Source organism: Triturus cristatus, chromosome 11 (assembly GCF_964204655.1).
Source record: "Triturus cristatus chromosome 11, aTriCri1.1, whole genome shotgun sequence".
In the NCBI taxonomy this organism is placed as follows: Eukaryota; Metazoa; Chordata; class Amphibia; order Caudata; family Salamandridae; genus Triturus; species Triturus cristatus.
The window spans coordinates 1,159,842,413-1,159,855,245 of record NC_140594.1 but is presented as its reverse complement, the minus strand read 5'-3'; the positions used below and the strand labels follow the sequence as shown (position 1 = coordinate 1,159,855,245).

The 12,833-nt window shown below is 50.0% G+C and overlaps 1 protein-coding gene across 2 annotated transcripts in view; it reads right to left on the bottom strand.

Moving 5' to 3' along the window:
- The window catches only part of LOC146788635 (putative cation-transporting ATPase 13A4), a 348,080-nt gene that overhangs the window by 43,033 nt on the left and 292,214 nt on the right, over positions 1-12,833 (bottom strand). For both annotated transcript variants that reach the window (XM_085635825.1, XM_085635826.1), the window contains exon 25: positions 12,163-12,235. In XM_085635825.1, the coding sequence (XP_085491951.1) occupies positions 12,163-12,235 (73 nt within the window). The remainder of the gene's footprint in view (positions 1-12,162; positions 12,236-12,833) is intronic.

Here is a 12,833-nt window from a genome sequence, read left to right as displayed (position 1 = left end):
TATGTGTACTACCTCAGTACACGTACGTGTAGGCACTGGGAGTACACGTACGTGTACTACCTCAGTTCACGTACGTGTACAACTAGTGCGTACACGTATGTGTACACGTACTGTTGTAGGCACTGGTAGTACACGTACGTGTGCTACCTCAGTACACGTAGGCACTGGGAGTACACGTACGTGTACTACCTCAGTTCACGTACGTGTACACGTACTGTTGTAGGCACTGGTAGTACACGTACGTGTACTACCTCAGTACACGTACGCATAGGCACTGGGAGCACACGTACGTGTACTACCTCAGTACATGTACGCGTAGGCACTGGGAGTACACGTATGTGTACTACCTCAGTTCACGTACGTGTACAACTAGTGCGTACACGTATGTGTACACGTACTGTTGTAGGCACTGGTAGTACACGTACGTGTACTACCTCAGTACACGTACGTGTACTCCCAGTGCCAACACGTACGTGTACTGAGGTAGTACACGTACGTGTACTCCCAGTGCCTACGCATACGTGTACTGAGGCAGTACATGTACGTGTACTACCAGTGCCTACAACAGTATGTGTACACGTACGTGTACGCACTAGTTGTACACGTACATGTACTGAGGTAGTACACGTACGTATACTCCCAGTGCCTACGCGTACGTGTGAAATGCACCGTACCTGTGTGGGGATTTAAAATTTACATAGGGGACACATAAGGGACAAGTTTTAGGCCATAAATGCATGCTGGTTGTCATGGATACCGAGTTTTCTGGTCAAATTTTTCCATCAGGTGGCCTTGAAAAGTCAGTTGGCCACAAAATTACATTGTTGCAAAGTGGTTGTTGACTTGACATGATGCTGCTAATTTGAACCATGCAAATGCTGTCACTGGTGTATGTTTAAAGGGATTGGAGGAAACGTAGGATGCAAATGAGTCTGACCAATCACTCTGTACTCCTGTAAATGAAATGACCCAGCAAGGCAGATATAAGTCAGGCAGAACCCATGAGAGGGCACTTGCCTGCACAACCTTTCATTCAACACCACTGCTGCTGCTTGTGCTTCCTCTGGCACCATGTCAAGGTCTGTGGAGAGGGCACAGCCTTTCACACAGGAGGAGAATGAGGCTTTGCTTGATGTAATCCTCCCACAGTACCCCAGCCTGTATGGGAGACCAGGGGAGCAGGTGAGTGCTGTCTCCACTAGCTTTGACTGTGCACCTTTTTTGTGACTGTCACTTCTGGCATTATGTCCAGGTGTGACAGACATGCAATGTTGTTTAGCGTGGGTCCCAGGGGGGAATGGCATATGTCTCCCATGCAGAGCATGATTTGTTCATGTGTGCACTCCTCACTTGCATTGTGCTTACTGTGACATTCACTGCATAGTGCATGACACATTCAGCCTGGCTAATCCTTCGTGGCATATTTTGTCTATTGCCTTGAGGTGATTCAGTGGTCCCCCTGGTGTGACAGGTGACTGTTCCCACAGATGTGTCTGAGTTGAGTGGAGCTGTGGTGAGAGTGTCCAAGTGATGTGTACGCCCCCTGGACATTGATGTGTGTGAATGTTCCTTGTCATGTGGGTGAGTGTCTATGTGAAGTGTTGCACCACAGCTGCATGGAGGAGGCAACAGCTCTACCCATCTGATGCGAGTAGTAAGCCGTGCTGTGTGTCTGACTTGCTGAGCTAGCGCCACACCTGTCACCCCCCACAGGCAAGTGGCACATGTGCAGAGTGAGGTTTGTATCCGCTGTTGCCAGTGGCATGTGATTGCTCTGTGCCAGTGTGTGTCTGTGTACTCTGCTGAGGTTGCGTCAGTGGCCTGGGGCATGTAACTGTTTGGAGGTGCTGTGCATCAGCCTGGTGTCTCTTGTGATGCACAGTGTGTGCCATGTTCATGGTGTGTGTTGCACCCCTCAGGCCACCTGTGTACTTTGCATGCCATGTAGTGCATTGGGGCTTCCACAGAGGCCAATGTCCATATGACTAAGATGCAATTCCTTGGCAGCATCCTATGCCCTGTTCAACATTTCAAAGATGTTCAAATGTGTGTCTCTCTGACATGGATCAGGTGTAGTGATGTAGTCTCACTTTGTCATCCTCACAGGTAACTGCCTATGCCAAGGGGGAGATCTGGAAGCAGGCCATCAGATCGGTGGAGGGTCGCAGTCGGCGCCTAGCACAAGTGAGAAAACGGTGGCAGGACATCCGGTGCTGGACCCGGAGGATCGCCTGGGTCCTGCTAAAGGACTCACCTCCACGCCGCCACGGCGGGCGGCGACGCCTGACCCAGCAGATGAAGCGTGTCCTGGCGATGGTCTTCCCTGAGATGGATAGGCGGTTACAGGAGATGCAGCAGCAGGAATTGGGTAGGTACATGTGTGTTTGTTGTGTGTCACCAGCTTTTAGAAGTGCTCAATCACCTGGATACACTGCCAGGGTTTATATGTGCAATGCATATCCTTTTCCCCCAAGTCAACCGGTGCTGTTCTTCCTCTCTTCCCCTCCTTGACATGTGTTCCCTGGTCCGTGTGTAAACACTATTGCACATGGTAATCTAGGCTGCCAGTTAATCCACGTGCACATTGCTTTCTGCATCATGTGTGGGGGTGGTCTGTGACATGTGTTGGTACCTTGCCTGTGCCCTGTCCTGTTCAGTCATTTGGGGGTCCATATTTGTTGGCACTGATGCTGAGTCTCAACATAGGAGTGTGAGGATTCAAATTAACAGACTTGCAGCATGCATGACCGATGTTGTGCCCTCAGACATGATGTGCATGAGTGGGAGATATGCATAGTGCCGGGACGGTTGGTCATGTTTCAGTCAGATCATTCCAGGACCATGGAGCAGTGTGCCCACTACAGTCCCCTGAGACACCCTTGACTCGGAATCATGTGTGTCATCCAACACTGTGCCCATTCTCTGTGTGTTCAGCATAGGTTGGCATTGTTCCCTGGCCTCATTTGTATTCATGTACAGTGTGCTACATGTGTCCACTGTACAGGGTGAACCCATTTGGCCTGTGCATCCTCACACTGGGCAGTGCATGTGTGTCTATGTACAACTATCTGTTGATGGTTGTTTGTCACAAATATGTGTTGGCAGCCTCACGAGGTGATGTGGAGTACATTTAGGAGATCTTGATGCACATTTTAGTAAACCCAGATTAAGATATGTCACTTCTTGATCTGTCTCAATAACATTGTCTCAGGTATGGGGGGTTTGTGCGGGCAAGGCCTACATGTCCAAACCTTATGTCTCCTTGCCAGGTCTGACCTGTGTGTGATAATTGTCTGGACAGACACTCAACATGCAGTGACCCAGTCATGTTGTGCAGGGTTTAATGTTTGTGCTTTGCAGCATGTGTCAAAAGTTTAAATACATGGTTCCTGCTCATCCATTTTTGGCACCAGTGTGTGGTCCAGATGCTACGTAGTTTGGTCTTTGTGTGCTGACATCTGTGTGGACATGCTTGCTTGCCATGAGGGTGTCTCCTCAGTGCAGGTGCTCCTTATTCCGACACAATTGCAGGCCCATTAGCTTATGCATTGTCCTGTGTTTGGACATGTGTGCCACTCCACATGACAGGCAGTGGGTCAGTTTTGTTGCCAACTGTGTCATCATGGTACGGATGGCCATGTGACAGGTGGCATGATTCAAGTTGTTAGTCAAGAAGTCTTGTACCTTGGCACTCACTACACTTGTCAACATGTCTCGATTTTGTCTATGCTTGACTTTGATGTTTTGTTGTGAAGGACAATAATGTGCCTGCATGACAGATGTCTCCCAAGGAAGTGCACAAGAAACCACCTTTACACTTTCCAGGGACACGCTGGCACATTTTAAAGGAAGGCACAGTTCGAATAACACTTGTTTTCAGATTATACATATACATGTTCCCACAGTGTGGTTGCATTTGGGTAAGTCCTTGGTTCTTGCTGATACCAACTTACGAGTGTCAAGTGATCCAGACCGCCGTGGTGCTATGTATATGTACTTACTGAAACCCCATTTCTTCCTAACAGTGGCTTATATGAATAAGGCTAGCAGCTCATACAATGACTGTGTGAATGTAGGTTTTGTGTGCACCTCATTGTGTGACTTATTTTATACAGGCACATGTGTGTTCTGTTCACACAGTGTCACATTCACACATTCTAGACAAGGAGATTGTGTAAAGTTTTGTTATTCCCAAGGGATCACAATGTATTTTGTTTGGGTTTCAAAAGTACTCACAGGTCTCTGAGTGTGGGGACACCTTCAGCATTGGGGTCTGTTATTTGGCCTTGGCTGCCCCAATACTGTTTCGTTCACAGTGAACATGAGGTGGCATGCCTTCATAGTCTTGCTGTGCTCAACTGTTCCCAGACACTAGCTTCTCAGTTTAATTCGATATCAAGTTATTTGCTGTTGTGTCCTAATTTTCCTTGTTTCAAAGTGGCATGGTGGGTCAACCAACTGGGGAGTGCAGGGCTTACATATGTGTGGAGTATTCTAGATGTTACTCATGATGCATTTCCTGATATGCACTGTGACATATTTTGTTGGGACTCAGGTGTCAGATGTATACAGGTGACTGATTATTTTCTGTCTCTTCACCTTGCCCACAGCATCATCGGAGGACAACGAGGGAGACACCTGCACGGACCTGGCGGAGGGATCCAGCACCGGTGCCACCACTGCTGGCGAGTCTGCGGGAGCAAGTGGCACGGAGTGTAAGGGGAGTCAGGTGGAGGACCTGTCTGGTGGCGACACCGACTACGACGCTGACGGGTCCGAGGCTGAACTCCTCGAGGGGGCGGAGGCTGCTACAACACCTGGCAGCAGCACAACATCTGTCACCGCCCCCTCCATTCCCATCACCGCCCTCCCAGTTGCTCCGGTCCCTTCTGTCCATGCAGGGCACCACTGTGTCTCCTTCGTGCCAGGCACCGCACCCCCTGCCCCTGTCCCCCCTGCTGCCCACACTGCAGAGTCTGTGGACATTCAGCGGCAGTTGAGAGATTGGCCAGACATCGATGCTGAATGTCCTCCATGGCCACACCAGACTGCTGACACAGATGGTGTCGTTCATGGAGGGCATGTCAGCAGCGATGTCTGACCAACGGATGCTGCTGAGGTCCATGGACTCTTCACTGACGGCAGCAGTGAGTCTCCTGCAGCACCTCTTCCCCCCCTACCCCTGCACCATCCACACTTCCCACTCCCATGCCTGTCCCATGCACACCCAGACATTCCCAAGCACGCACCCCACCAGACACAGGCAGCACACAAACACGTAAGGGCAGGCGCACACCTCCTGGCACGCACACTCAGGGGGATAAAGGCACACCCACTGGGTCTGGGGCACACAGGCATACATGCAGCCACAGTCCGAGTCTGCATGCCTCCCTCCAAAGGCACTCCCCTCGGCTCCCCTGCCACACTGTCTGACAAAGAGAGCTACTTGGCTGTGCTGGGCCTCAGCCCCACAGGCTCACCAGCCCGCAAACGGGCAAGGCACTCCACGGGTAGGGGAGTTGAGTCCCCCCCTCCACCAGTAGCGCTGCACCCCATCCCTCCGACCCCCCCCTCCTTTGTGCCTGTGGTTTCTCCGGGTGCAGGGGATACACTAGACGCCCTGGCAGAAGTGTGCAGTGCCGAGCTCACCTCCACCTTTGGCGCTGCCCCACCCCCTGTGGTGGAGGCGTCCAGCCCTGCACCCACCACACTTACCCTTTCCCCTCCTGTCCCTGCGGTGCCTGGTCCTTTCCCACATGATGCTCCCCCCCCAGTCGACGAACCTGAGGGTTCTGATGTGCAGGCAAGCTAGGGGAGACGCGTGGCCATGTGTCCCCCCCAAGGACTTATGATCTGGAATGGCCATTGGCCTTTGTAAATAGTGTCCTTTAATTACTTTTCGTTGAATGCTGAATAAAGCATTTTCTTTTTACTTTGAACACTATTGCATTTCAGGTATTGATGTTGGTGCTGATGCTCCAGGAGTTGGGGTTGTGGTAATGTGTTATGTTTCAGGGAAATGTTGTAGTCTGATGCTCATGGGGTGGACCATTGTATCTGCGTGCCATCACAAGGTCTCTGCAAAGAATCTTTGGTCGTGTGTGCTATTTGTGTTTGGAGACATTGTCCCAAGGAGTGTCCCTTCCTCCGTGGCACCTGACATCTTCCATGCAGAGAGTTGCACAATTGTTGTGCTGACCTGTGTCTACATTCCCTTTGTTGGTGACGGATCCCTTCAACTATGGCCATGCCTGCTCAGCAATGTCTCCGGCTGCATCGTCTGTGCCATCCTTGCTAGTCACCGTACTTGTGTATTGAGTATATTGCCATACCTTCATGGAGAAATTGTCCCTTTTCCGCACTATGCATGTGCGTAATCCCAGCCTAGCACACATATGGTACTTGTTCTGCAGGGTATTTGGGCACCTGACTGACAATTGTGGGCATTGTATCTGTGGGAACTCCACCCTATTCCTTCCATGAGAGACAACATCTTGGTGGCTGTCCCGGCACCTGTACAACCCTATCAGTCCTGGGATGTGCGTGACAGTGTGTGTTCCCTTTGGCTCTCTTGCTTTAGTAGGCATTGACATGACTATACAGTCTTGTGGCATGATCTCTGTGTGTGTATTGTGCTGCATCCACCAGGGGTGGGTATGCATTTGTCATTTGTCCTCACACCCACATGTGGTGTGTCATGCAGTGGAGGAAACACATCCAACCTCATGGGAGTGGGACACTGCTGTCAGTGTTGTGTTGTTATGGCACTATCAACATAGTTGAAAATTAGGGATGCGTACATACACCCATGGAGTTGTGGTCATCTGCTAATGATATACACACCCCCATGTCTCTGTCCACTGCTGGGAGTCCTCTGCACCCACCCCTCAAATGTCCGGGCACTGCTGGGAGTCCTCTGCACCCACCCCTCATATGTCTGGGCACTGCTGGTAGTCCTCTGCACCCACCCCTCATATGTCTGGGCACTGCTGGTAGTCCTCTGCACCCACCCCTCATATGTCTGGGCACTGCTGGTAGTGATATGCACCCACCCCATATATGTCTGGGCACTGCTGGGAGTGATATGCACCCACCCCTCATATGTCTGGGCACTGCTGGGAGTGATATGCACCCACCCCTCATGTGTCTGGGCACTGCTGGGAGTCCTCTGCACCCACCCCTCATATGTCTGGGCACTGCTGGTAGTCCTCTGCACCCACCCCTCAATGTCTGGGCACTGCTGGTAGTGATATGCACCCACCCCTCATATGTCTTGGCACTGCTGGGAGTGATATTCACCCACCCCTCATATGTCTGGGCACTGCTGGGAGTGATATGCACCCACCCCTCATGTGTCTGGGCACTGCTGGGAGTCCTCTGCACCCACCCCTCATATGTCTGGGCACTGCTGGTAGTCCTCTGCACCCACCCCTCATATGTCTGGGCACTGCTAGTAGTGATATGCACCCACCCCTCATATGTCTGGGCACTGCTGGTAGTGATATGCACCCACCCCTCATGTGTCTGTGCACTGCTGGGAGTGTTATGCACCCACCCATCATATGTCTGGGCACTTCTGGGAGTGATATGCACCCACCCCTCATGTGTCTGGGCACTGCTGGGAGTGCTCTGCTCCCACCCCCATGTCTCTGTTGACTGCTGGGAGTGATAGGCACCCACCCCCATGTATCTTTCCACTCCTGGGAGTCCTGTGCACCCACCCCTCACATGTCTCTGTCCACTGCTGGGAGTGATAGGCCCCCACCCCATGTCTCTGTCCACTGCTGGTATTCCTCTGCACCCACCCCTCAGATGTCTCTGTCAACTGCTGTAATTCCTCTGCACCCACCCCTCACATGTGTCTGTCCACTGCTGGGAGTGATAGGCACCCACCCCCATGTCTCTGTCCACTGCTGGTATTTCTCTGCACCCACCCCTCACATGTCTCTGTCCACTGCTGGGAGTGATAGGCACCCACCCCCATGTCTCTGTCGACTGCAGGTATTCCTCTGCACCCACCCCTCACATGTCTCTGTCCACTGCTGGGAGTGATAGGCACGCACCCCCATGTCTCTGTCGACTGCTGGTATTCCTCTGCACCCACCCCTCACATGTCTCTATCCACTGCTGGGAGTGATAGGCACCCACCCCCATGTCTCTGTCCACTGCTGGTATTCCTCTGCACCCACCCCTCACATGTCTCTGTCCACTGCTGGGAGTGATAGGCACCCACCCCCATGTCTCTGTCGACTGCTGGTATTCCTCTGCACCCACTCCTCACACGTCACTGTCCACTGCTGGGAGTGATAGGCACCCACCCCCATGTCTCTGTCCACTGCTGGTATTCCTCTGCACCCACCCCTCACATGTCTCTGTCCCCTGCTGGTATTCCTCTGCACCCACCCCTCACATGTCTCTGTCCACTGCTGAGAGTGATAGGCACCCACCCCCATGTCTCTGTCGACTGCTGGTATTCCTCTGCACCCACCCCTCACATGTCTCTGTCCACTGCTGGGAGTGATGGGCACCCACCCCCATGTCTCTGTCCACTGCTGGTATTCCTCTGCACCCACGCGTCACATGTCTTTGTCCACTGCTGGGAATCCTAGGCAGACACCCACCCACCCGCACCCTTGGTGCAGTACACTGCTGTCCTGGCCATGAACACACCCCAATATACTGGTTCTATGCTGCACCAGGCCCTAAGCCAACATTCGTGGCGTGTGTACGACTTGTATCACAAATGTACTGGTGCCCTAGGGGTACGGGTGATGCGGTCCGTACCCCCGTATTCATAGGTTGGGTACGGTCCGTACCACGCGTACCCCTACCTCACCACTACAATGGTGGTACGCGCCGTACCCACGCCCTCAGAGCGTGTGTACGGCCCGTACCACGCGTACCCCTACATCACCACTACAATGGTGGTACGGGCCGTACCCACGCTCTGAGGGCGAGGTACGGCGCGTACCCCTACATCACCACTACAACGGTGGTACGGGCCGTACCACCGTTGTAGTGGTGATGTAGTGGTACGCGTGGTACGGGCCGTACCCACGCTCTGGGGGCGTGGGTACGGCGCGTACCCCTACATCACCAATTCAATGGTGTTACGGGCCGTACCAACGCTCTGAGGGCGTGGGTACGGCACGTACCACCATTGTAGTGGTGATGTAGGGGTACGGGCCGTACCCACGCTCTGAGGGCATGGGTACGGCGCGTACCACCATTGTAGTGGTGACGGGTACGCGTACACGCCCACTGCCGTTGTAGCGGTACGCAGGGATTGGTGGACACGCCCCCCTGAGTGACCAGACCCTGGAGGTAATGTATGTACAGAATATGGTATTTTTAAAATTAGGTAGAGGATATGTTTCCTGCCCCTCGCCCCCCCTTTGCCCCTGGGTGTTGTTCTGACCTTCTGCGGCGTGCGCGGCGGTTTCGGTGCACCAGGTCGTAGGCTAGGAGGGCCGGGATGACACGTAGGATGGGGTCCATGGCTGTCCGTCGCGTACCGGTGCTCCTTCTTCGCGTCGTCCTCAATTTCGCGGGAGTTTTTGGCTGCCGTAAAAAATGAGCCGTGCGGAGTGACGTAGGCACGAATCGTACTTGCTGGTCCGTAAAACGCTGCCTGACTCCGTCCGGACGTCACGTATGCGATGTCCCGGATCAGAATTGTGGGTATTTTTTAGCCGCAAGTAGATTTTTACGATTTGTACGGAAATGGTATTTCGGTACGAATCGTACTTGCTGGTTTGTAAGGTGGATTTCCCGGGTACGAGTCGTATGGAGAAAACGCTCCGTACGACCATTTGTACCCGGGTTTTACAGGATCGGAATCGGCACCCAAATGTTGACTTCCAAATATAAAATAAAGGGTTTTTCCCTGTGACTTTGTCTAGCAGATTCCCTCCTCTGAAACTGCTACCTGCCTTACTCCACTAAACTTTACTTCCTGAGACATTTATCTAGAGCATTTCTTTTAAGTCCAAAGATAATTTGAGACTTGGCTCTATCCACTTCTTGAATCTGAATCGCATTATATTGTGGTCAACCATAATTTTCGACTTTGCCCTAGATGCCCGTGGCTGGTGATGTGATCTTTTAGTTGCAAGTCTTCGCCATAAACTTTAAAAAATCATATCTCCTGTTCTACTAATTTTTGTCATTTTAGTGTCAAATAATTTATTAATATTTACATTATTTTTCTAAATTAATGAGAGATTTTTCTTGTGCTGTTTTTTCCCTCTATTGCTGTTTGTTTGATTCCTACATACTTTACACATTGACTCTAAGTTAAGCCAGCCTGCTTTTGTCTCCAGCTACCAAAGGGTTAAGCACAGGTTAGTTTAGTGACTTTAGTGGTTCACCCTGATGGAGATTATGGCTGTTGCTTGAAGAGGGATCACCCCCCCCCCTCAACCAACAACCCAATGTCTCACAGCTCCCAGGAGGAATACAAAATCATTCATTAATTGATGTCAGTTTGAAGTACTCAGTAATAGGTTTAAACTGGATGAGAACCTAGACAAAAAGTGTGTGTTTTCACTGTAAGTGCAGGTAACAGGAGTGCTGCAATGTATATTCAGTGTGTATGTGTGTTCTTTCTGAAACAGAATCAGTGTTTGCTTTTGCATAATTAGTTTATGTTTGCTTTTGCTATGGCTTTATAAAAGCATAAATAAATATATCTCAATAAACGTACACTTGTTAATTAAATTACTTAACGGGGAGAACTGCATGCCACTGTTTACATGGACAAGCAAAGCAGAGAACCACGGCTTTAGCAGAATCATGAGTTATCCTCCTTGATGAGATCCACTCCAGAGGCTGCATTCTCCACACTAAGTGACATTATATGATGTTAACCCATGAGTGGCTGCTATAAAATGGCCCTGGCTTGTTCACTCCCCGGCAATGCAGTGGATTGTTTTTTGTGTGCTGTGCACAAACGCACGGGTAAAATGCAGTCACTCACAGTGAAGAGAGTCAATGGGTGAAGAGGGCTGGCTCCAAGCCTCGTACGGCATGCTGCGATGGGCGGAAGAAAAATGTGAATGATTCTACAACAGACCAATGGGTGAAGATGGCTGGCTCCAAGCCTCGCAATGTATGCTGTGATGGGCGGAAGCAAAATGTGAATGATTCTACAACAGACCAATGGGTGAAGAGGGCTGGTTCCAAGCCTCGTACTGTATGCTGTGATGGGCGGAAGAAAAACGTGTATGATTCTACAACAGATCAATGGGTGAAGAGGGCTGGCTCCAACCCTCCTACTGTATGCGGTGAGGGGTGGAAGCAAAATGTGAATGACTCTACAACAGACCAATGGGTGGAGAGGGCTGGCTCCAAACCTCGCACTGTGTGCTGTGATGGACAGAAGCAAAATTTGAATGATTCTACAACAGACCAATGGGCGAAGAGGGTTGTCTGAAAGCCCCTCTATGTACGCACGTAGATATATATGTACATATATATTAAAATATATATTCACATTGTTGGAAAAACAAAAGATCTTGGCTAAGGCCAAACCTATAAACAGCCACACTAGTCCTTGATCTTTTTTTTTTCACAAATCTGAAAAGAAAGTTGCAGAGGAACAGTGTCAAAGGTAGAAGAGGAGAGAGATGGAGATAGGTAGAAAAAGGAGGCGCGGTTGCTACCCCCTTTAGGGTGGGAGGCAGTTCAGGAAGAAGATGGAGGTACGGGGGAGGTGAGTCTTTTATAAACGAAAATGTTGAAGGTATGAAACAGAGGTTACATTAATAGAGACCACCCTTAAAAAGTGAATGGGTGGAGACATGTGAAAAAAGAGCAAGTGGCTTAGTGTGTGGGGGGTGTTTAACGAAAATAAAACATGAAGACTTTTTGTTTGCTAAGAAGGGCATTCACAAGGTTGGTTTTGCTACCATATGAAAGCCTTTCTGAGTGAAAAATACATCAAAACAAGTTCTTCTTAAAATAAGATCATCAGAACCCATGTCTTCACGCTGTATTGTCAACATATAGTCTTTTATAAAGTGCTCTCACTAACTGGAGCCCTCTTCTAAGTTCTGTGCACAGAAGAGGGAAGGGCTAAAGGTAGCTGGAAAACATGCATTTTGTATACTTTGTAGTAGCCGTTATGAAGAAGGTACAGAAATGCGAAACGTGGTGACGTACTCGTCAAGCAGACAGAGACGGTAACGGCCACATCTTGTACAAGAAGTTGATAATTCCCCAAGATATTGATTTGCTGAAAATAGAAGACAACAGCCATTAATGTTTTGAGTTTTGATTATTTTCACAGACTTTACAGAAAACTATTTGCATATTTAGGGATCTTAACACAAAACAAAAAGCAAATAATAAACCAAGGATTTGTGGTGGTGCACTTCAAGCTGTGAAAGCATGGCATTTGCAACACTTAAAATAAACAAAGAAGTACACATTTTTAATGTTTGCAAATATGTAAGAAATATGCTTAAGACTTCCAACCAAGCGTTAGATGAAACGGAGAATGAATATCATGCCAGGAATCCATCTTAAATCCTAACAAATTTAAAGGTCTGCTAAAATACAGCAGGGAAAATGCAATCTGAGGTCAGTCAATGCGGCTCTAACCGGCGGATCAGCCAAACAAGGAAGTTGTTGAGCCTTTAAACCAGCCAGGCACCACAGCTTGAACACTCTGACTTTTAGTTGGTTGAAATTTCAGCCACCACATTGGGCTCCATGAGAGAATGCCCAGTAGCAAGGTGTGGTAACACTACAGTAGGTCTTACAGATACAGGGCGTTATTACCACAACTTCATTCAGCCATTCTGAGTTTCACAGCTGGAAAGGGGGATATC